The sequence below is a fragment of the Anas acuta genome, chromosome 11, assembly GCF_963932015.1.
Source record: "Anas acuta chromosome 11, bAnaAcu1.1, whole genome shotgun sequence".
Classification (NCBI taxonomy): domain Eukaryota; kingdom Metazoa; phylum Chordata; class Aves; order Anseriformes; family Anatidae; genus Anas; species Anas acuta.
The window spans coordinates 18,595,134-18,620,103 of record NC_088989.1 but is presented as its reverse complement, the minus strand read 5'-3'; the positions used below and the strand labels follow the sequence as shown (position 1 = coordinate 18,620,103).

The 24,970-nt window shown below is 36.9% G+C and overlaps 1 protein-coding gene across 12 annotated transcripts in view; it reads left to right on the top strand.

The window, feature by feature from the left end:
- Positions 1-24,970, top strand: part of IQSEC1 (IQ motif and Sec7 domain ArfGEF 1) — a 341,882-nt gene that overhangs the window by 61,169 nt on the left and 255,743 nt on the right. For 9 of the 12 annotated variants that reach the window (XM_068694437.1, XM_068694434.1, XM_068694441.1 and 6 more), the window contains exon 2: positions 7,882-7,911. The exons of the other annotated variants lie outside the window; for them this stretch is intronic. In XM_068694437.1, the coding sequence (XP_068550538.1) occupies positions 7,882-7,911 (30 nt within the window). The remainder of the gene's footprint in view (positions 1-7,881; positions 7,912-24,970) is intronic. 12 annotated transcript variants of the gene reach the window in all.

Here is a 24,970-nt window from a genome sequence, read left to right as displayed (position 1 = left end):
AGCTCTCTACATGCTTCAAGGAGTTATTGTAATAGCCAGTGACAGCAACGTGCTAACTTTCTGATCGCGTGAGACTAGTCTGAGAAAGTGGTGTGAAGACTTCACCAGAAGCCACTGGAGTCCTGCTAATGTGTTCAGTGGTTTTGTACCATTGCTACTCATGATGCTATTGCAGTTCCATTTTTAGTGCCAGCTTTTGGATGTTGCTAATTGCTGCTATCCATCTCTTCTGTTCAATTCCTATAGGCTTTAGGGCAGAAGAGATGAATGCAGAGATGCTGTAAGAACTACTGTCTTTTTGTGTTAAGAGATTCCTCTGGCAGTATGTTTAGTCATTAGTTGGAAAGTGAAGTAATGACAGAAGGCAAAAACATGGTGCCAAGTCTGAATGCTGTTTGTTACATGCTGGTCCTCAGATTTGCTGAGTATCCCTGGATCGAATGTTTCATGTTGGCTAAAATCAAACTTCACATCTTTCTATTCTATTAGATAAGTACTTGTTCTAGTGCTGGTATTGGAACACTTTTTACCATTTAAATACAAAAACATCACAACAGTGATATGGAACTTATCTCTTGTATTTTCAAGGAAAAGCTTTTGTATGCTTTTCCTGTTTTCAGTATGCCAACGACTTGATTGAATACGCATACCTCTGAATAGTGAAGGAAAAAAGACCTTATGACTGGCATGAAGTTTGCAAAGCTGTTTATACATTTTTTTTCTTTTTCTTTTTTCTTTTTCCTTTTTTTTTTTTTTTTTTTTGACATCTTTGAGTTTATCTTTTTTCTGACTTCAGAGATCTTCCCAAAGATCTTCAGAGGTCTTCCCGAAGATTACTTGTTACCAGCAGCATTTCACCTGTTCCTAATCATAATGTGCAGAAGGAATGCTTGTGACTCCACAATTTAAGGGGAGTATTGCAAGGTGATGCATCTAGCTCAGAGTGTTAGAAGCAGTCTGATAATAAAGATTACATTATTGCTGTTTAATATGTTTATCATTGACATAGGCAGTGGGATTGAGTGCACCCACAGCAAGTTTGCAGATGACACCAAGTTGAGTGGTGCAGTCAGTACAGCAGAAGGAAGGGATGTCATCCAAAGAGACCTGGACAAGTTTGGGAAATGGGCCCTCGTAAACCTAATGAGGGTCAACAAGTCCAAGTGCAAGGTGCTGTATTTGGGTCAGGGCAATCCTGGACATGAGACCAGGCCGGGAGATGAACTCACTGGGAGCAGCTGTGCAGAGAAGGACGTGGGGGTTCTTATGGGTGAAAGGCTCAACATGAGCCATGTGCACCTGCAGCCCAGAAGGGCAACTGCACCCTGGGCTGCATCACCAGAGGAGTGGGAGCAGGTGGAGGGAGGTGATTGTCCCCCTCTGCTCTGCCCTTGCAAGGCCCCACCTGGAATCCTGGATCCAGGGCTGGGGCTTCCAGCACAAGAAGGATGTTCATCTGTTAGAGCGGGTCCAGAGGAGGGCCACAAAGACAATCACAGGGCTAGAACACCTCTTCTACAAAGAAAGAGATGGAGATCTTCAGCCTGGAGAAGAGAAGGCTCTGGGAGACCTCATTGCAGCTTTTCAGTACCTAAAGGGTACTTGTAAAAAGATGAAGAGCAAATGTTTACACAGGCAGATAGTTACAGGACAAGGAACAGTTTTAAACTAAAAGAGGGTAGATTTAAATTAGCTGATAGGAGGAAATTCTTCATTCAGAGGGTGGTGGTGAGGAACTGGAACAGGTTGCCCAGAGAAGCTGAGGATGCCCCATCCCTGCAAGTACTCAAGGCCAGCCTGGATGGGGCCTTGGGCAGCCTGATCTAGTGTGTGGCATCCCTGCCCATGGCAGGGGGCTGGAACTGGATCCCTTCCAACCCAACCCATTTTATGATTCTGTGATAATTCTGCCGTATACACTTTGGCCTGTGTGCATCATATGTGACTGGTTAGATTTAGCCTTCTGAAATAAATTTTCTGTTGCATAGAAAGTTTTTAGAGATGCTGTGCAGTAGAATGCTGAACTGAGTGAAAGCACTGCATTTGAGGTGGCCATTAGACCCTCTCATATTGTTTAGAAAAGAACAAAGCAACTATTAGGACATTACTGTTACGAAATAATGCATGAAAGTAGTTTTCCTACTGCATGAGGTAGTTCTTTATCTCAGGATTAAAATGAAATGCAGTAATCATACTCCTCTAACTGATTTTCTATTACTTTTGTGATGGGCAGGCCCAAAAGCGTGTCTTTGCAGTGACTGCTTATTCCTTCATTCAGTTATACATAGTAACAATCCTGATGAAAGGGTTATAGGTAGTGGTGAAACTAATACTTTTCTCATCCTCAAACTTAACTTGTTAAAATACCACTTGCTGGATGGGTCTCACTATACTTAAAATTTTACCAGTTGTATTAAGAATCTTCAGTACAGTAGATTTTTTTTAACCCTGATCCTGCAAGCTAGCTCTTTTCTTTTTTTTTTTTTTTTTTTTTTTTTCTTCTTTTTAAATCTCCTTTCCACATGTTTGTGTTATTGGACATACTGTTTTGCACGCTGCTGGCAATGCACTGATGCTGACCTAGACCTACTTAGCAAAGGGAAAAACAGCATATGTGCTTGTTTGGAGGGCTCGGGGAGGTTTTAAGTACCTGATGACTATGTGCAGCAAGCAAGGCCACTCTGTTTTAAGACTTGATCCTCCCTGGTTTTGAATTATTGCTTAGAACATATATCTATGGAAACTCTATACTGAAGCCTTCTCATGATATAAATAGTATTGTTTATATAGCCATAAATGAAGTCTCCCTGAAGTCTCCTTCCTTGTGAGTAATCTTATCCATGTTACAAATGCTAAAAGACATAAGATGCTACAAAGGGTGATCTGTAATGGGTGTAGTTTTCTTTCCTGAGAAAAATTCTGTGCTCAAAGCACGGCTTAATCAAATACATTGATCTAGTATTGCTCTGTAAAGGTTTGGTTCAATGTTTTCCTTTTGTAACAAATGAAATCAAAATGCCCTTCAATATGTGATTACTGTATATTCCCATTTGTAGTTGGTCTCCTGAAATTTGTAAGAAATAAAAGTGGTTCTTGAGGCTTGCAAGATGAATTTCAGAGAATGTATGATTATTTAACCTGGGAGTTTTAGACACTGTTAAAAATCTTAAGCTTTACCCCATTCTTTGTATTCTGATGGGAATGGCATCTCTAAATGGGTCAGGAGATAGGACTGAGCTTGTTATTGCATTCGTGGTTGTAGGGCTGTGGAACCACACAAAAGTCTTGTCATTGTCATCTTCCTGCTTGGTGTATTCATAGGAAGGTGGTGAGTGTCTCTTGGGCATGCAAAACAAAGGAGAAATCATTTTTGTAACATGAAGTGAGATGGCTTTTGAAATTTTCAGTTTTCAAGGATGTGGACTGACAGAGGTTGATGGCAAACAATTTAAACTTACACAAAAATTATTCAGGACTTCATAATCACTTTTGTTGGCTATCTCTTGTAAATCTTGAGCGCTGTTTTTTTGTTTGCTTTTTCTTTGTCTTTGGTTTATGGTTTTGTATGATAGTATCTGTTCCTTCTGGCCTCTACTTGAAATGGAATTACAGTAAATACTGTTATTAGCAGAGTCATTTCTGCTTCTGTTGACTGTAACAATCTTAAAGACTGTGTTTTCCTGTATTTTGTACTGGGAACATTGTTCCTTGGGTCAGGAAGGAGACAAACTCGTACTTCTATATAGGGTGCATGCAGGTTAATATTTAGTTCTGGTCCAAAAGGTGATGAAATATTGGAAACCAGCCAGGGATGAGCAAAGAATTATTTTGGGAGAAAGTGGCATGACATTTATTACATCATTGATATAACTCAAATGTAAATGGGTTATGTTCTCTTTAAAATAAAGTATTATAGCATAGAAGACGGATATCTTTTCTTCCTGTAAGGTCTGCCTTAAAAGAAATAATTCAATAGACTGCCAGAAATGTTATCACTTTCTCCTGCTTTCAGCAGTGACAATATCCTTGTTTTTCTGTGGGTCCAAAGGAGAAAATAATCCAGAGTGTAGCACATACTTAGTGTAAGCAGAAACATTAAGTACCAAACCAAACCCCTGGATTTTATAACATGCTTAAGGAAAATCTAATGCTTTATTTCAAACTATAAGTAGTTTCTCAGCAGTATAGCAAACCAATCACAAGTTCCATTGAGTAAAATTGGTGATCTGAGTGACCCCTTGGAATTTATTTGAGTAAATCTTAACCTCAAATATGCAAACTTAGCAATTATGAAAATTAGCAGCTTTTTCACCCATTGGCAAACCTAAAAAAGAAAAAAAAAAAAAAAAAAAGGTATGATAGTACATCTATCCCAATGTTTAGCTGTACTGAGCTGGAGAGATTCTCTTGTGAGAGCAATTGATTCTAGCCTTTGTGCAGCTGGACAAAACCCTTGTAGCTGCCCAAACACAAAAACCCTTGTAGCCTTTACCTTGTGACTTCTCTTTGACTAAAATGCCTTCATCAAAATTCTTTTTGAGTTTTAGTGCGAGGAATAGTGCGATGATGAAAAGGTCGTCTTGGGTGGTTGGCTGCTGCTTCTAGTGACTCTGGAATCCTGTGAGCACTCCAAAGTATTTTCTCTGTTTAGATGGCTTAGAAGATTGTTATTCTAGTCAAGAGGAGAAACAGAAAATTAAGGCGTTAAATCCTGTTGTCTCAGCTGTATTTGAAAACTTGATGGTACAAGCAATTACATACAGAGGCTTTTATAACTGTAAAATGCATGTTCTGCAAGATGTAATTTGCTGAAAACTGAGTGTGGGAAGGTGTCAGTTAAACATTTTATTCATTAATTTTCTCATTACTCATGGGGATGCATAGGTGAGTTCATTTCTCTTCTCCTTGTGTTCATGTAACTTTCAAGGATATAGAAAAAAGCTACTTTGAAGTTACCTTTGGTCTACCAGGATACATATGCATCTCTAAACCTAATAACTCAACCAGAGAGAGGTTCTAGCCTCTATTAAAATAAATCTTGCAATAACAGGTAATGCTATGTGGTAATTAATACCGGTAACACCCAAATCCTCAGAGCTCTTGAAAAGGTCAAGAGCGTTCCTTGTATGGGTAGATACTGCACTGAGTATACAAAATGCTGCAGTGTATTTTGGTGATGGCAAGAGATGTGTTAAATGAAAACTCATTTTTATCCTTAAGTGAAAGGCAGAGATAATAGCCTAAGTGATAAGGTGAAAGGCCACAAGTAAAAAGGCGATGGTAACAATTTCAGAAAAGTTTCTTTGGAAAACAACTAAGCTCAAGAACAAATTTTGAGCTCTTACATCTCCTGGGTATTAACAATAGTGTGTGTCAGGCAACTACTTGCTGTGGCTTTCTGTTCAGGGAGCAGGTGGTTCATTCTGCTCTGAGCAGCAGTTTTCCATGATACTGAATGCTCTTCTCTTCTAAAGTCTTTCATGATGGCTGTCAGTATCATGGACTGATAATTGCACTTGTAGGCATAGCTGGTCACATGCACTCAGTCCACTGAACAGCCCTACTACCACCCCAGAGCATCTTCAGGGGCAAGAGACGGTTTTTGTTTTTATTTCCCCCTTTCATCTCAGACTGTGTTTTTAAAACTATCCAGATTTCTTTAGTCTTGAAGAAAATTAAGGTAATGTTATAACAAGTAGTGAAAGGAGGAGGGGAAGGCATCTATTTTTGGCACTTACTTCTACAATAGATCTTGAAAATTAGTTTTTAGTAGTGCTTATTTCCTGGAATTAATCTTATGAAACTTTTACTTGCCATAACTTTTTCCTACCAGCACTAGCATAATACACTAGTCATTGTAGATGAAGTAATTCTAAGAAGAAATCGGTTTATTTTGTACTTGTTTTCAAAATATGGAAGATGAGAAGTATTTAGCACTGTGTATGTTGCTGAAGAAATACTCATCTTTGATTTTCAGGGAGGCAGTGTTTCCTAGCTTGTTACTGAATTGCTACAGTTTGCAAACAGTTTACTTGATATAATTTTCTTCAGTGTAACTACAAGGTTTTTAATTAACTAAAACCCAGATGTTTTTGTCATGTGAGACCATAACAGCCATCCTAAAAATAGGAAAGGATTTTTTTTTTTTTACTTCTGTTTTTAAAACAGATTGAAAGGTAGTCTGAATGAGGCAAACAGCATGTATGGAACCCCCCAGCCTGAATAGCTGGAGGAATTGTATGCTGCGTTGGGTACCCGGCTTGGCTCCAACTGAGGTGTTGGCTTGCCTGGCTGCTACGGCTGCAGCAGAGACTCTGGCTGATGCCCAGCATAGCTACGCTCCTGCTGCTGCTGCCTTATGCTGGTGCATCTCTGCTCTGTCTGATGCTGGAGATGTTTCCTGGCACGCAGCAGTGTGCAGTGCCATAAATACACTGGGGCAAGTTGAGGGAACACGAAGTGGCAGACTTGCCTGCATTTTTGCAGTGCCAGATCAACCGATAATCTCAATGATTTGAGGGCAGCCTTTAATATGGATTTAACATGCTCCCCAGCACGCACAAGTGATCACTAATTAACTTAATATTGGTCTTTGATCAGGAGCTGATGAGGATGCAGAGACAAATATATTTTCAATAATCAGAATTGGTTCATTTCTTATTTCTCTCACTGATTATTGAAGAACTCTCATGTCTTATACCATGCTGTACTAATGCACACGAAGTTGAGATATGATAGCTGATTTTTTGCAGGCACTGTTCCAGCTGCATTTTTGGCAAACCTGGATCAAAGGAAATGTTTAATGAATTTTGCAAATTAATATTGATCCTCATTTTATTTGGGTTCCTCTGCAGATTTTGAAATGAAAAGGGTATTTTGAGGCTTTATTTTGCTCTGGAATCCCATGCTTTAATTTGTTTGATTCCTGTTTCTCAGCCTTACCTTACTGAGCCTATTGATGCAGTTAGGGTTTCTGTAGCAATGTGGCTGAATTGTTTTGTAGTGAGGAAGGAACAGATATGGACAAATGGTTGTACATTTTAATTTGGATTTTGTGTGTTCATTATATGCTGGGAGTCATTACATTTCGATTCATCTTCAGAGAAAGAAAATTTGCAAGTATGAATAACATTAAATTCAATTTCCTTATTAAAAAAATGCTTGGGGGTTAGGAGCAGGGAGGACGGGCTGAAAAGGTTTTGCTTCAGTTGGACTGATAAAAGTACCTCACCTTGAGAAAAATATGGCCTTTAAGAGCTTCTGTAACCTCAAGATTTTTAACCCTTATTTTTAAACAGCTATGAGAAACAGACAAGTGTGGTGGTTTTAAAATATTGTACAGTACTGGTACTCACAAACCTTAGCACTTTCTGGGTAGTGCTTGATAAGTCTGGGGATTAGATTCCTAAACTTATTGGCCAACTGAAAATAGAGTGAAGAAAGGCTTTTCTTTTTTTTTTTTTTCTTTTTTTCTTTTTTTCTTTTTTTCTTTTTTTTTTTTTTTTAAAGGCGCTAATTGGCTTCTAGAATATCAGAGGCTGGTGCTTTTCACTGTTCCAAATCTGACACATAAATCTGTATTACTCTGTGTTTGCTGAAGTTCTTTATTGAGGTCTCAGAGGGTGATAGCATATATTTTCATATTCCAGTTATTGGCTTCAGCTGTTGTTTCTTAACTTCTAATAGATTTATTCTAAATCTACATTGAATTGCTTTCTTTTTTAAAATGTCTAATTATCAGGGAAAGTACAACTAGCCTTGGAAAAACTAGAGGAAATATAAAGGGAAAGAATGCGTAGGAAGGTCTATCACTTTCTAGACTAGCTGGCTTATAAATGCCAACAGTGATCACGTCCTAACTATTTGTGTGTTACTTTACAGGTCTGAAGGTGAAAGTTCAAGAAGCATCAGGTATGTGTAAATTGCATTTCAGTCATGTTGCCTTTGTTTGTCTAAGAAAATAGTTTATTTCAAAGCAAAACATTAGAAACAAAATGGAAACAGATTTCAAAGTTCTATTGTTGATTCTACTTAGAAGTTCCTTTATTCAAGATACAGAAGGCATGCTATATTGGATAAGTACAGTGATGGATAACATGACATTCCTGAATTGTCTTATCTACGTTATGGCTTAATAAAGACATATCATATTTTGGAAACTGCAAAATATGGTTTGTAGTTGTCAATCAAAACTGCATACTAAATACACTTTTGTATTAGCAAAGGAGCAAGCCAGCAGTCATTTTTGGGGGGTGACATCTGTATTGGTGAGAAGTCCACGTGCTTGTTCTGGCTTTCTTAGTCTTTGCTTCTTTATCTGACAGAGAACCTTCATTGACTAATTGTTACAATACTCATTGTGCACTTGGAAGATTCAGGTAATTTAGTGTAATTATCAGACACTTTTAAATGTGTTTGTTTAATATTTTCACATTTATTTCAAGGGCATCTTTTTATACTACCTCTGTAAATGTGTCTGTTCTGAGTCAAACTTGTAGAACTGTAAAATTTTGCTGAAATTATGAAATTTCAGTACTTGAATCTGAAAGAGTCCCGCGTGCAATGGACCGTTTCAGTTAAGTAGATGCCTTGATGCACAAGAAGTGTGGCTATTGACCAATGATGATAAAGTCCAAAATGTTGGCAGTGTGCAATACTCTATGGATAGGTTTGGGGATTGTCAGGACTTTTTGTCTAATGACATTTTACTGCATTTTATTTCTTAAAGTAAATAAATAAATAAAAAACAGCAAACAAACTAAACAGAGCCTTCACCTGCAGATTTAAAAATGCATTTCTTGCCCACAGGTATGCAGACTATCACCAGAAACAGGTGAACTTCAGAATAGTTTGTTTCCTATCAGAAAAACAGAACTTTGTAGGAAGTGATCAAAATGCTCTGAAATGCTTTTTTCTTACAGCAGAAGTAAAAATCAGTATGGTATTGACCTGAATGAAAGGCTGTGCAGGAGACGTTGGTAGCATGTTCTTAATATACAGCAACTGAACTGGACAAAATTGTGATCTGCTAGAGTTAAGACTACAGTAAGATGCCTGTGTCTTATTCCTTGCTTATGACTCCCAGTAGTGTGGCCGATATGCTTGTAAGCTATGGAAGGAGTAATTCTGACCAGGTATTGCCCACTGAAAATAAGTCCAGTGGCATGTGATTTTACAGAACTGTAATTTGGATCACATTTCAACCTGCTTGGACTGGATGCATCTATAGAAAATGCCAGTGCTGCATACAGCATATTTCTCCTTTATACAGGCTTCAGGGTTATGATGATGAAAATCAACATCACATGTTCCGTACAGAAACCTGTTGGCAATATTGCAGCATGAGTCTTAGGGCAGTGGTATAATCGTCTCTTTTGGGACTGCTCAGAGAAGTAATTGTGTTATTCATTATGCATTTGAGTTATTCCAAGGCAAAGTTCCAGACTTCTGCGATGGTCTAAAATTAGGCTAATTAGGGGGATAGTGTTTAAATTCTGAAGAGAAGAAATCATCATTTCTACTCAAAAAAAAAAAAGGGGGGGGGGAGGGGGCAAATAAAATAGAATCAGTGTCTTCTGCCAGATAGTTCATCTGAATTCTTGAAATAAACTATGCAGGGGGCTGCAAGAAGGTGGGGATCCAGAGATAAAAGGCACTGTCTCAGCATTAGTTAGATAACATAAGCTCTTAAATAAATTCATGTGGTATGGCTGCAGTTAATAAGCAAGAGTATTGTTTAGAATAGTAGTGCTCTTGCTATTTAGAGCCTAGCAGTAGTCTACTAGAGTAGACTCTCACAAGCATTGGCACTTAAGATTAAAAGATCACTGTAGATAAAATCTGAGATACTTTTTTTAAAAAAAAAAAAAAAACACTAACAACAACAACTAAAACTTTCTGCATGAGGATTGTTTTGAGATCAGATGGATGATGAATTTTGGCATTTATTTCTTTGTCACTAGAAGTCTCTGTCCTATGACCATTCATGGAAATGGTTTCTCACATAGAAAGAAGATCTTTATCTCTGGTATGCTATCGGTACAGGAGCAACTGATTTAGAAATTAACTTTTATGTTTGCATTTCTAACAGATGTGTGCAGAAACAGATCGGTCTGTTGAATTCAGCATGAGTCAGAGCTAATAAATCAGAGTGACATGGATGTTAACTTGTAGAGTATGTCTATCCTGTGCTAGGTTCATCTTTTTCTTTCTCCCTTACGTCCTGTAAAACATGCACCATTGTCAATCTTATTGAAATTTTTAATTCTTCTAGGCGGATCTTTTTGCCAGTTGTCTTGCCTCTGAGGCATAAAGAAAAGAATTAAGATTGTGAAGGGAAGCAAATAAGTATATCTTGTGGGGGTTTTGTTTGTTTTCTCCACCGCATCCCTCCCCAGCCTGTGTTAAACAGCTGAGGTTGGCAGGCCACAGAAGTCTGAAGCCACATATATTATACATAGGACTTGGAAAATTTGGGTTTAGCTGAGCTGGCTCCAGGAGCTGAGTGTGTACAATGCAACTCTTGGCCTTAGAGACTGCTTTGGGAATAACTGGCTCTTTTCATACTGGAGTGGAATACACATTATCAGTGATGCCCTAGAATTTTACACTGTTGCTCATCTGCAAAAGTTATTGCCTTGGTGGATAGGTTTTCAGTAGCTATATAACTTGTTATACAAATGTAAAAAGACATCTTGAAGGATATCTTGAAATCTAAAGATATCTTGAAATGCCCTGAAATTCAGTAAGCAATGGATCTGACTGCGCAAAGACAAGCGTGATGCAGAAAAGCAATATGATTCTAGATGATATACTGAAATGATTACAAAGAATAGTTAGGTAGGTAATTATCTTGACTTTTTTTTTTTTTCCCCTTGGCTTTCTCATTAGGATAATTTATTGGCTTTAGTCACATTGTGCAAGATCTTACAATACATTCTGCTTTATAATACTGTTGTACTATATTAAACTTGCATTGGTTTCCTTTAGTTGAATGCCATGTAACTATCAAGCCTAGGTATTTATGTTAAATCTATTACATTGATAAATTGCTTTGAAAATTTTACATTGTGAAGTGTAATGAACATGTACACAGTGAGCTTTGAAATTGTCAGCATGACGGTCCTTTTTAATTCACTGTCTTTTTCCATATGTTTTCAGTAGAAAATGCAATTTGTTTTACATGCAGTTTTAATATTTAGTAGTGTGACTAAACAGTTACAGATAATAATGTGTAAGTGTGGTATAATCTATCATATCAATGTTTGTAGGACTAGGATGTCTTAAGGCTTAATAAAATGTATATTTCTAGATGATGTTTCTATTATCTTTATTTTGGGCCCTGAACATTTAATGAACACAGAGCAACAGAATACAGGATTCAAGTAGGGACAGCAAAGGGACTCTGCAGATACCTTTTAGATCAGTAAGAAGACTCTTCAAGTAGCAAAATCCCCAAATCTGCATAGAAACAGTACCTGTATTCTAGCTTTCATTTCTTCTCCATGTTTCTTCTTAGAAGAGTGTAATAATTGCATGATCTTGGCTTAAAGACATAAGATTTAATTAACTGTTTCTGTTTGTATCCCTTTGCTACCTTTCTGGCAGTAAAATAGTTGACTGAAATTTGAGTTGACTGTAGCTGCTCACCACAACTCCTCCGTGATATTCTCAGTATAATTCAATTGTTACTTGTCCCATCAGCCATCCTGCACAATGTATATTTTCAGTCCAACCACTGAATTTGACCTCTTCGTGTATTCTTTTCCTTCTCATTTGTGTGATTTTTAAAGGAGAAATGAAATACAAAATGTAGTAATATATAAGTAACAATACTGCATAAAAACAGGTAGTACATGATGACACCTGGAGAGGTATAAGGCTATTCCCAGAAAAGGTGTGGTGTTCTATGAGTGCCTGCATTATTCAAGAAATAAGCAAAGGGGAGGTGGTAGGGTAGGACGGGAGTGTGGTTTTACAAGATAGGGGAAATAAAAAATAATAATAATAAAAAAGCAGTTGAAATATTAGTAAGGAGAAAACATCAGCTAATTATTTAGCTGAACCAAAATAAAAGTCTGAGATATCCTTTTCAATATGTAAATGGATGGAGGATGTTGAAATTTTTGTATGTTGAGAATCATGCAAAAAGGCTAATTTTCTATGAAGGTGCACATTAGATTAAGTGCAGAAGTAATAGCTTAGTTTATTTTAGAGCAGGAAAAAAATGTAGAATATCAGCTTGATTATATGCCAGGTGGAGAGTGGGAGGAATGGCTGTTAAACACCTCGATAAGCTTCAGTAATTGAGACAGAGAAAGTCTAGCAGGAAATAGGCTTTTTTCTCCCCATTTTCAATGAGATCTACTTCAACTCTGTGACTCAGCCTCCTCGCTGATAACCTGCAAAGTACAGGTTTGGGGGAATTAAACACAGACAGGCTTGTGAAACTAATTTTCAAGATCAAATGTATTGCTCGACAATTTAAAAGATTTGGTGACTGCATATTAAGAGCCTTTTCTGGAAGCTTTTCATCATTGCATAAAGATTTTTCTACAGTTCTTAAATAGTCCATAAAATGCTTAAAATCACCATATGATACTAAATTAAATAAATAAATAAAATATCTTCAACCCCCAACGGATTTCTATGTAAATATCAGGCTGACCCTCTACAATAGAGTATAATATGATTAGTCTCTTATTGTTTTAAAGAAAAGATGTTTGGACAGATACACAAAATATCTGGCTCACTTCAGTGATTATAGTCAAAGTCCCAGGAACACAGTACAAGCAGAAGTGCTTCATGCTGAGATGATACCTGACAGAGGAGGGAGAAAGGTGAGGTGAAGTACCTGACCACCGTGATGAGATGTTCCGATTTCCATCCCAATGTCCTGCCCACTACATTTAAGCTACAGCTTTCAGTATGCACCTTAACCATACATTGGGCACTTGATATTTAAACACAACAGTGTTACATGCTAGCTTTAGATAAAATTACAAAAGTACTAGAAGTTGATAAGCATTCTGAAAAAGTAATATGTTCTGTGTAGATCTCTTTAATAATACACATCTGTTCTTACTAAGATCTGAGAGTTAAATTAAGCTGCTGTTAATAAACAACTGTAACTGATTTTTCCAGCTATTCTTGAGGCTTATGAAAACAAATTAACCCTTTGTTATCCATTCCTGAAATCTTGTTCCAGCATTCCTGTTCGTATGCAGCTAGGATGTCTGTTCTGCCCTTCTGACTGCTAAGAAGTCAATTTTATCTATAAGAGTACTGGAATGGATTGATTTTTCCTCTGCACCTTGTAGTAGAGTTATACCTTAGAAATAGTTTTGTGCAGTGACATTCAAAGGATTAGCAAAGCTTACTAAAATCAATAATTAATCAGTAGAATCCAAAGTGATCAGTAGTTTTTTTTATAATCATGGATACTGTTGTCTTGACTTTTCTGCTAATCTCTAGCACTGCTTAGGATTTGTCTGTAAAAGGCTTTTCAAGTTTATTAATAGTTTAACTCTTTGTGCAACTTATAATATGGCCGTTAATTTCAAGACATTCCTCAGACATGTAGCAACCCTAGTGTTTGCTTGTAATGCTACCTGTTTGACCACTCAGAATTTACTTTGTAACTGGGAAGAGAACTTAAAATAAAAATTAAAAAATATATATATTTAAAAAAAAAAAAAAGTAAGAACAGTATTCCACTGAGAAACATTGTGGTAAATGTTTAAATGATACTAAAAATGGGAAAACTGTCTTTTGAATTATACATATGAAATACCATTCACTATTTCACCACTAGTGGAAGTTACATTGAAATGAATTGATAATAAAATTAAATATGTATTATGTAATGCTACACGACTTGGATAGGTTATGAATGCCTTTACAATACAAAGTGAATGTAGACTGGATTAAAGGTTATAAGGTCATACTTCATGATTAAATAGGACTTTTTGTTCTCTCCCTTATTGCATCAGTAAACCCGGTGGCCTTCCTTCTTAGCAGGTCTTCCAGAGCCAGCTAGTGTGTCAAGCAGCATAATTGTTTTAGTGGGTGTGTAAAAAGCAACTTAACTTAGTCATGTGGGCTGCTGGTTGGCATCAGTCTTGTCCATCAGCCTTCTGAGGAAAGTGACAAGCTAATTTGGACAAGGAAATGGACAAATGGAAGTTTGGGTGATGTTTGCAAGATACTTGCTAAGATGGCAGAGAGAAGGAGTACTACTTCTTGCAGACAGGTTAGCTGGAGTTTCACTGGTTTTAGTGCACTAGTTTCTGAAACCACCATGTAGTTTCACCCTTCTTTATCCTCCTTTTTTTGATATACCATGAGCTGGTTTCACTGGATATTTTGAACATTTACAGAGAGCAAATTGTGGCCATATATGCTCTAGTTGATGGGGGAGTCATTGTTTGAGCTCTGTAATACAGTGCTCACAACTTTTTTTTTTAACTTATGTTCATTTTACTCTAAGTGGAATACACTCTCAGTTGTGAAGCTCTTTCCTTGAGCAATTGTATTCAATATAACAAAACTTTGCATTGTCACTAGTGGCATTTTAGGCACTTGAGTTTTGGGAAAAGCATTATGAAAATTGATTGTAAACTGCAACTAGGCCTTTGAGATTTTCTAGTGATACTGAGTGCCTTAATTTTTTTGAGTACCCATTTTGAGGTGTTTTAAAACTTCTTGATCTTCAAAAGAAGGTTGAGTGTATACCTCAGCAATTGGTATAAGTGTTTCAAATTGCATGCTGACTTACCAGTCAGAATATATTTCAGAAGAACACCCCTTACCAGTTGAGTATTGATACTTAGAGTGATATTTTACCATTGAGTGGCTAAAATAGTAGATATTTTCAGTAGTCAAGTTTCAGAAAGTTAACATTGTTAATGTGATCGAGAAGCATACCCATTATTTTGTAGACCTTCTATTGTTTTACATATCCTCTGTTGGAAGAAGAAAAAGAATACTGTTCTTTTTGAGACAGTTCAGTCACGAAACAAGCTAACAATTCTATTTCTCAGGTGATAAAGCCCAAATCCCATTATTCCCTCAACATATAATGTGTAACTGCTTGATGACACTAGCTCGTAGGAGGAAGGTGGTTGAGAGGAACTCATTTAACCTGACAATTTTCAAAAGCAGTCCATTATTCTGTTCTTCAAATAGTAAGTGCTTTTTTTTAAAAAAAAAAAAAAAAAAAATCTGTATTGTTTTTAAATATATGAAGAATCTTAAAGGACATTGTGTTTCATGACTCAAATAAAAGCTTCAGGTGCTGCAAATGATTCTAAACAACCACGGCCATGGCACAAATTGAATACTTGGGACATATATACCTAGGACAAAACTTGAGCAAAGCTTGTTGTCATTCCCACCCATCCCCACTCCCCCTTAAATAGGGTTTCCTTAAACTCAACTGTCAAAGAAATACAACAGCGTGGAGCTGGAAGGTGAATTAATTTGGAAAAGGGCTGACTTTTTTTTTTTTTTTTTTTTTTTTGCAATAATGTGTAACTGGGTGGGTGTATCTTTTCAGTTTAATGATTTTTTTTTTTTTGCTTCAGTTAATGTGTTATAATAATATTTTGACTTACAAATTACTGAGATCCCCATTTCCTACCAAAAAAGTAGAATCAAGTCTTGCTAAAATGAGATGCCATCCAGGTGGATAAACTAGCATATGCAAGCATCTTGCCTGAAATTATTTCCACTTGAAATAGACAGCTGTAATTTATGTAAGTTTCTAAGTGCTGATTGTGCTCAATAGAATTCTCTTGACAGGCTGGCAGTTGTCGAATTTGCAATCTTGAAGAAAAGACAAAGCTTCGTAAGTGGTTTCACATTAATTCAATGCAGCTAATTTTTATACTCAATTCTTGAAGGAGTTGTTCACAAGTAGTCCCGTTGGTTACAATGTAAGATAAGGCTGGCTTAATGAGCAACATGTGTTCACAACTTCATTCAGTAAGTTGAGTGCTTGTAATGCCACAGGATTTATCTTTTGTGCAGATAAAGTAGTTTAAATTTCCTTCATGATTCTGCCATTCCATGCTTTTGTTCTTTTCTATTAGAATTCACATAAAATTCTGGCTAAATCTGGGGAATAGAATATGAGAATAAAGAAAGAAAATAATGTAGAATATCTTTTTCTTCCTGTGTGCTTCATAATGGTCTTCAAGGGCTTTGGCTAATGTTGATTCTGCAGCACCTGCTGAACTGCTCATAATTACTCTGAATTCATTTCTACTCTACTACAAGTCACTCTTGTCAGGACAACAAGGAGTAGCATGTATTTTTAGTAGAACTTAGCACATCTATTAGCTGTTTGGTGGGACAGTGAGAGACACCTATAAGTGGGCTAGTGGTTTTAGCAAGTTGAAGAGCTCTGGCTTGCAGCTTCCACAAAATGATGCTGCTTTCTGGCTTACCTTTGTATCTGCTTGTCAGAAGAACAGTGTGCTGTGCTCTTGCAATAACAACTTTCCTTGCTCCTTCTTGTAGGCTGAGAGGGATGTGCAGTTCTGTAGTTGTGCATAAAACTGGCTGAGGAATTTCTGTTTTAGAAAAGAGCTGTGACAACGTCCAAACAGACCTCACTGTTGTGGGAGCTTCAGAGGAGAATGGAGTATGATCTGAAGTTGGCTTAATTTATGAATGTAAAGTAGTTATTCTCTTTTCTTGTTTATTTATTTATAATGGAGACATTATTCCAGACAGTGCTGTGAGGACAGGAATGCAATATAAACAGAATTAACAAGCATAATTTTCTGTCCCCAACACTGAAAACAGTCTAGAATAACTATTGGAAATCCATGTGTATGAGCAAACTGATAGGATCATGAGTTGGAGACACTGAGGTTTGTTTTTTTTTTAATGATTTGCTTCTATGCACTGGCAACAAAGTCTGTGCTTCACTGAGCATAGTCTGTTTCTTCCAAAAGCATCCACGTATTCAACATTTACATATTGGAGTAACAGTACCTTAAAATCAAATAGAAGAGGGAACTTTCACAGTTTTTCTTGCTCATCTCATTGCTTTGCTCAAGTAGTTAAGGCTAAACTAATGCTATTCAACAAGAAAGTATGCAGCAAAAATTTATTTATTTTTCACCCCTTGCCTTTCTAATCTGTATTCTAGGCAGTTTTATGCCTCAGTGTAATTCAAGAATGATCCTTGGATTAGGACATAAGCATGACTTAGATACCTGGTTCATCTGGGCTGTTTTAGTGATGCTTTTAGAAGAGTTCCAATAAGTGTAATTGTAAGTAAATGGAAGATGAAGTAAACAAGCAGTGCTTTGCTAAAGGTGAGAACAGAATAATAAATAACATTGCAAGGATTAAAAATAACATTTTAGGTTATCGCCATAAAAAAAAGTCCTTACATATGCATTATAAATTACCCGCTATCAGCCAAGTATCCTGTTTCAGTCTTATAATTTAAGACAAATGCTTCCTTTGCAATGTAACTGGTTCCTGAGAACTACTACAAGAAATTTGGAGTTGGCAAATGTTAGTGTTTTTTGGTTAGGTTGTGGTTGTTGGTTGTTCCTCCTGGAGTTCTTGCTCTACTTTCTGATTATAAAAATAAAGACACTTTTTATTCTTTTGCAGGGTTCTCAGTAGCTTTCTCCCTTTTCAGAGAGTTCTCAGAGGCTCCTAACATGTTGCCAGTACACTCCCAATGAGAGGCATGGAAAATATAGCACTAACAGACTTAGCTTTCCTAGTAAAAGATTAATATGGAAGTTCTTGCACTAGTAGTGCTTGTGAAACCTGAACAGGACACAAAACTATGAAGTATTTGTGTTATGTGGAGGGAGAGAAGGAAGAACGGGTGCCAGTGGAAATTGCAGAGTGCTGCTGGTGTAGTTACTTTGCTTGCTCCAACGCTGAAGTCCTTAAACTCCTCAAGGAGAGGTTAAGCAAAAATACTTATTTTTGAAACCATTTCTTAAAACTTCAGTTTCTCACAAACATCAGAACTGTGGGACAGCAGGCTTGGACTCTAAGTACATAGCATCTCTGTAATAGCTACAGTTCAGACTCCTTGAATGATTTCTCACTAACTCCATCAGTAATCTAATTTGTGTGTTATTGAAGATGTATTCAGCTTTAATATTATGAAGTTGATTTTTTACCTGTTGTAGGGGAAAAAGTTTCCCAACATAAGATTTTTCTCTGTTGCCAGTAGTTCTAACTTGCATGTATTAAAAGCTACAATGTCAGCCTGTTGGTTACCTTTTGGTAGTACTTTTAGGTTGATATATGGGATGCATAAGATGAATCTGAAGAGATTTTTGCCCTTGGCCTGATATAAACAACAATAAAAAAGGATTAGGTTTGTTGTGTGCCAACATAGTATTAATAAAAGTTTTTGTGTGTGAATTTTAGAGTGCCACCTTTGTGGGGAAGTAAATGATGTTATGGGACACATTTTTTATTTTTTATTTTTTTTTGCAGGGGCAATGGGAGGAGTACTGTTTAGTTGCAAAATATGTGATTTTTTTTTTTTGGACAAAAACTGCTTAGAATTTTTAAATATTAATTTGTTTTAAAGTTGAAAGGAAACTTTTAATCAAGATCAGGACAGATTTTTTATTTACTAAAGTTATTTTTCTTTACAAATGCAATATATGGCTACCTGCATATCTCTATCATAAGAGACCAAGGAATGGGGTTTCTCATTTATGCTTGGGGTATAAGACAACTTGGAATCTAGCTGAGTCAAATTCTGCCTGTCTTAATTACTAATTACTGTTCTTGTACCTTAAGAACATATAACTAGCTAATTATTTGCATTTATCCTTCAAGCAACAGTAAAATGTTTAGGGTTTTTAATTTGGACTGTGAACAAACTTGGGGAGGTGAGGGGAAAGAAATTCTGCAGGTTATTTATGCTGAAGGACAGAAAGGACTAAGTAATAAAAACAGTAGGCACAGACCTTTACATTGGTGCATAGCAAAGACAATTGAATATATATATATATATATATATATATATATATATATAAATTTGGAATACGGTGAACTTATCAGTGGATAATTCATTTCCTAACATAGCTACAGACTGCAAATGAAATTATATCCTAGGTGTAATTTCCTCCAAATGCTGAGTTTCCTGTGGTAAAGAGAATAGCAGAAAAGGACAAAGGGCCTAAGCAGTGATGTGCCCACTCTGCCAGTTTTAATCTATTGCGGGTGTGGTGTGCACTTGTAGGCAGCCTTGTAAACTGATTAACCAAAACTTATTTACAGAGGCATAACTACGCTGAGCTTGGGTGAATGGTCACATATAAATATAGATATCCTCATATTCTGCAATATGGAAGTAGAGGCCAAGGACTTCTGTGAGTTTTGTTATTACTTGTTCCTTTAGCATCCAGTCCTAATGGCTATCTTCAGCTGTGTCGCTGTGTCTACCAAAATCACAGAAAGGCAGGAACAAAAGGTATCATTGTGTTTGATATTTCAGCAACCAAATGTTGTATCAAGTGATTTCAATTTATATTTACATTGTTCTATTTTGTTTTGTTTATGAAGCTGTAGATCTTGCTTTAACGTACTGGATGAATAGAAAGCAGCCTTTCGAGCACACTGCTTTGTCACTTAATGTAGTGAAAATTCTTAAGGATTCTGTGACTCCTATAGTAAAAATGATTAACTGAAAGTTCTAACCTTTTGCACCTCTTTGCTTTACTCTATCATTAGCTGTCTTCTGTTCAGATTAAGAGGAGAAAGTAAAGTACTTAAACTTGTCTCCATAATGGATATCCTCACTTGAGGAAACCCCATATTGATTCCAGAGTCTTATCTTCTTCTGAACGTATCTGTAAATAAGTGTCAGCTAGTCTTGACTAATTTCTGCCATCAATTTGGTCTCATTAGCTTCTTGTTGATTAAATCAAGTACATTACTTGGGATGCTCCTATAATTTATTTGTAATAGTGAACTTTATCAATTCTTCCTCTGAATTTTAATGAAAGAAATGATCTCTGTATGCAGATAAAGAGAGGGGAGCCCAAGTTAATAGAGCTGCACTAAATACTAGATACGCTTACTCTATGACAAGTAGAAAATTTGTCTCTTGAAGATAAATATTTACTGACTTGTTCCTGAGTTTAGTCCATCTCGATTCTAACCTGTGTGGTGTCTGGTGCAAAAGTGATGTGTCATATACTCAAGAACTACATTTTGAAATGTTATAACAGTACACTTGGAGAATGTTCCCTAGATATCTTCAGTCTTTCAGTTTCTTAAGTGCTTTTGTTTATCATACAGTCAAGGGTAATTTGATCTGCAAAGCTTTAGGAATAGTAAAGACTGGAGCATATCACATTAAAATAAATCTTGAACTCAAATTATTCCTTCCTTTCTAGATACTGCATACCAATAATATGCATGATTAAGATGACTTAATATTACTCAGTTCGGAGGGGAAAAAGAGTCCCTTTGTGGCCATGCAAACATCAAAAATCCAGCAGGAATTTATTTAAATCACCAGCTTTCTAATAAACCCCTCAGCTCTGAGGCATAAATTGAAGAAAGTTTCCACTCTGGAATGAAGATGAGGCTTTCAGATCACATGTTGTCATTTAATATATGCTCAAAATGTACTAAAATAAGCTTGGATTGCCTGAGAAGCCACAGCTTTTTGTTTGTTTGCAATCTTTTTCTTCTGCCTATGGTTTCGAAACAAATTGCACTGAAAAGCACTGCTGTAAGTAACCTCCTGACTGGTGCACGTCTTTGCCAAAATGACAATAGGCTTTTCAGATATGCAGCTATTGAGGACTGAGATAACATTAGCAAGATACCTGAGCATTACTTTGATGGTGCACTTTAGCTATTTTGAAAGAGTATTTCACTTTCAAGAACTGGATCTAATGTGACTATGAACTACCAAGTTATTTGCAATCCTGTGGCACTAAATTGTGCTGCAATTCCTGAAGTAATTGTGAATTAATTGGCATTGCTGCTTTGCATTACAGCAGAAGCAATCTGTTCCCTTAGCAAATGATTTCCACAAAATCTTTTAGGTATCCTTTATATGTCCAAATCTTTTCAAAACTTTTTTTTTTTTTTTTTTTTTTTTTTTAACAGACCTTGGAGAAATGCATGAGTTTATATGTAAAAGTTTGTTGTTTAGTAATGTGCACGCTGTAGGGGAAAGAAGTACAGCCTGTATTGTTTTAGGATGCTGAAGAGAAACTAGTCAAACACAACTCACTTAAAAATGATAGCATAAATAGGACAACTTTTAAATCCTAAAGCAGTCTCCTCCTGCATTTTGGAGATTGATCTTGCTCAAACTCAACACAAATGTCCAATTTTCCATGCCTGAATTCTTAAGATATAGTTAGTTTTTTGCAAGTTTTCCTCTTGTGATGTTTTTTTTTTTTTCTGGACTCATTTATGAAGTAGTATTACTCTCCTCTAAGGCTCAGCGTAGCTGGTAGCTTACATTAGAAAGAATTTATTCAAACCAAGAGCTACTAAATGAACCAGCAGTTGGTAGCTACTTGGCTTTTTCATAGCTATCTAATTACCCAAGTAACTTGCTCAGTAATCAGTGTTCCTTAGAGCTGGTAGAATTTCTCTTGGATGTGCTCATGAACTGATTAAAGTGGAGAAGGACTGAGGGGTTTTGATGTTGCCATAATTTCAGTGTACAGAATTTTGACTGGGTTACAGTTCAAAAGAAAAAGAGTTGAGACATGGGGGAAACCAAAGGTAGTACCTTGCTTCCTGATTTGCCATTGCATTTCTGCTTAAACCTCTGGTGTCAGTCACTTTGCCCAAATTCCAACTAGAAGATTTTATCAGAGTAAGATTGATACTGTGAAGTGGCTCTGTCCTTGGAAGTGCTTGCTGTTTGTGTGCCATGTGCAGATGACAAAATGAATTATGGATGTGTGGTGGTGGCAACGAGAATGAGATGCTCTTTGCTCTGTTTGTTATTTAAACACCTGATTCTGTCTCAGATGTTGCACCACCCCTAATGTGATCATAATCAATTTGGTGTCCTCTTGCACTTGCTATTTAAGACCCTTATTTTATTGCAATTTAGCTTCTCTAAGGACTGAGCAGGTGGGAGACAGTTCTTTTAAGTCTTTGCTTCAGAAGATGAACCATTTGACTATGCTTCAGGGTAGTTATGGGCAGGGACACCTCCCACCAGTCCAGGCTGCCCAAAGTCCCATCCAGCCTGGCCTTGAACACTTCCAGGGAAGGGGCACCCACACCTTCTCTGGGCAACCTGTTCCACCACCCCCATTTTGGCAGCATAAGGCAGAAAGGCTCAGGATTTATGTTCTGTCTCTGTAGTGCTGTTCCATTATTTTATGGGGTTTGCATAATCACAGAATCACAGAACTGTAGGGGTTGGAAGGGACCTCGAAAGATCATCGGGTCCAAGGCTGCTGCCAAAGCAGGTTCCTCAGAGCAGGCTGCCCAGGTAGGCATCCAGACAGACCTTGAATATCTCCAGAGAAGGAGACTCCACAGCCTCCCTAGGCAGCCTGTTCCAGTGCTCCGTCACCCTCACCATGAAGAAGTTCTTTTGCAAGTCAGTGCAGAACTTCCTGTGCTCTAATTTGCAGCCATTGCCCCTTGTCCTATCCCCACAAACCACTCATGAAATGTATACTTGTTCCTTCCAAGGATATATTGGATAATAACTACAAATTTTCCCAAGTAATCTTTGAATCAATCATGATGTTAAATTTAATTCTATGGAATAGATGACTTCTACTATTTGAAGACCAAACCCTTCTTTGATCTTGTGGAAGTATGTTCCAGTAACATAGACAATCTGAGATGACATAATAGACTATGTTGGGCTGAGTGTTAAATATTCAAGATTTAACATGAACTGATTTTATTTTTTTTTAAATTTATGTATTTATATATATGAGCACAGATTCAAAATAGCCTGCAAGAAGTGGTCTTATTCTATAACAACATTAGGTATCCTCAGTAACTTACATATTTAGAAGATCTCTGAGATGGCTGATGTGCTGCATAGAAACAACTGAGCCTGAGTAATTTTTTTCTATTGTGTCAATAAAACATACCAAAGTAGGTATATAGAAATTCCTGTAAGGCACTTAAGGTTTGTGGAGTAGTATGTATTTAATCACACAGAAAATTTTAATTACATTTTCTGTTTTAGCTCCATAATAGACTCTAACATGTATATGTGCTGGTGTTGCTTGATGTTGCTTGAGCTGTGTAGGCAAAAAGGTGTGGGGGTTTAACAGATTTTCTTTCACTTTTATTTGAATTAATGTTGTAGTAAAAGTAGTATGAATGCTTGCTAAGCAAGATAAGCTTAAGATAGAAGTAAACTTCAAGGATAACTCTTCATTTCAACCCAGTGTATCTACATTTTAGGGAGCTCAGGTAGGTTATTGTACAGAATGATTTACAGACTTAATGTAAACGTTGCAGTACTATGCTCCAAACCTTTATCCTCTTGCTTATGTCAATTCTTGAATGCTATATGTGTGCATTTACATTTAAATGTTAATGAGTCTTGCACACTGTTCTCAGACCATGCTCAGTGGGTAGCTGTTTATCTTCATCTTGCTAAAAGTAACCCCACTTCTAAATTACATTAGATCATTGAAACTATAGTATCAGCAACTCCTCACACCTCTCCAAAATAAACTCACAGCTGCGTTGTCTAACACTGGCTGGTATAAACTGCCTAATTTATTTAAACATATATAAAATATAATATGTAATGAATAATATAATACATAAAATATATATTATATATTTATATACTGTAGAAATATGAACAGCAGTTGACCTTTCATTTATCTAAGACTGTACAGCTTTCACCATTCATGTCTAACTTAAGCCATTACCAGTCTAAGGCTTTTATGGAGATCTTTTAATGTGGTTCAGTAATGAGCATTTTAATTATCACTTCCAGGACAAAGATTGTTTGGCGGTTTCTTAGCTAAAATAGGGCAATACTAAAAGTTTAGTCTTAGCACGCTGATTTTTTTTTTTTTTTTGGTGTGTGTGTGTGTTTAGCTAGCAACAGAATTGATACTTACTCCTTGAAAGGATGAAAGAAACTGTTAGGCAATGGAAAATTAACAATAGAAGAGGGGTGGAAAGGTACTGTAAGAATTTTATGTAAACAAATTAATTACTGGTTCTTCATTCAGAAAGGCAGATGTGGTTCTTAAAGCTGTTACAAGTGAATTCTCCCTGTTATAAGTGAGAAGTACTAGCTAATAAAATCATGGAATTATTTAGGTTGGAAAAAACCTCCAAGACCATCAAGTCCAATTGTTAACATAGCACTTCCAAGTCTACCATTAAACCGTGTCCCTGAGTACCACATCTACACAAATTTCGAATACATCCAGGGATGGTGACTCAACCACTTCCCTGGGCAACCTATTTGAATGCGTCACAACCAGTGATGCAGTGAGGAAATTTCTTCTAATATCCAACCTAAACCTGCCTTGGTGCAACTTGAGCCCATTTCCACTTGTTCCATCACTTCTTGCTTGGGAGAAGAGACCAATCTCCCACCCCACTACAGACTCTTTTGGGGGTAGTTGTAGAGTGTGATAAGGTCTCCCCTGAGCCTCCCTTCCTTCAGTCTAAACAACCCCAGCTCCTTTAATTGCTCCTCATAATACTTGTTCTCTAGACCCTTCACCAACTTCATTGCCCTTCTTTGAGCTTACTCCAGTACCTCAATGTCCTTCTTGTATTGGGGGAGCCAAAACCGAACATCGAATTCAGGGTTTGGCCTCAACAGAGCTGAGTACAAAGGGAAGATCACTTTTCCATACTCTCTATGGTTTGGTGGGTAATATAATGTGGTGTTGCAAATCTAGGGCAAAAAAGTTGGTGAAGCATTGTTAAAGACAGGGACACAAGCTGTTCAACACTTTCACTAGAACAGGAACAGGGGCAAGAA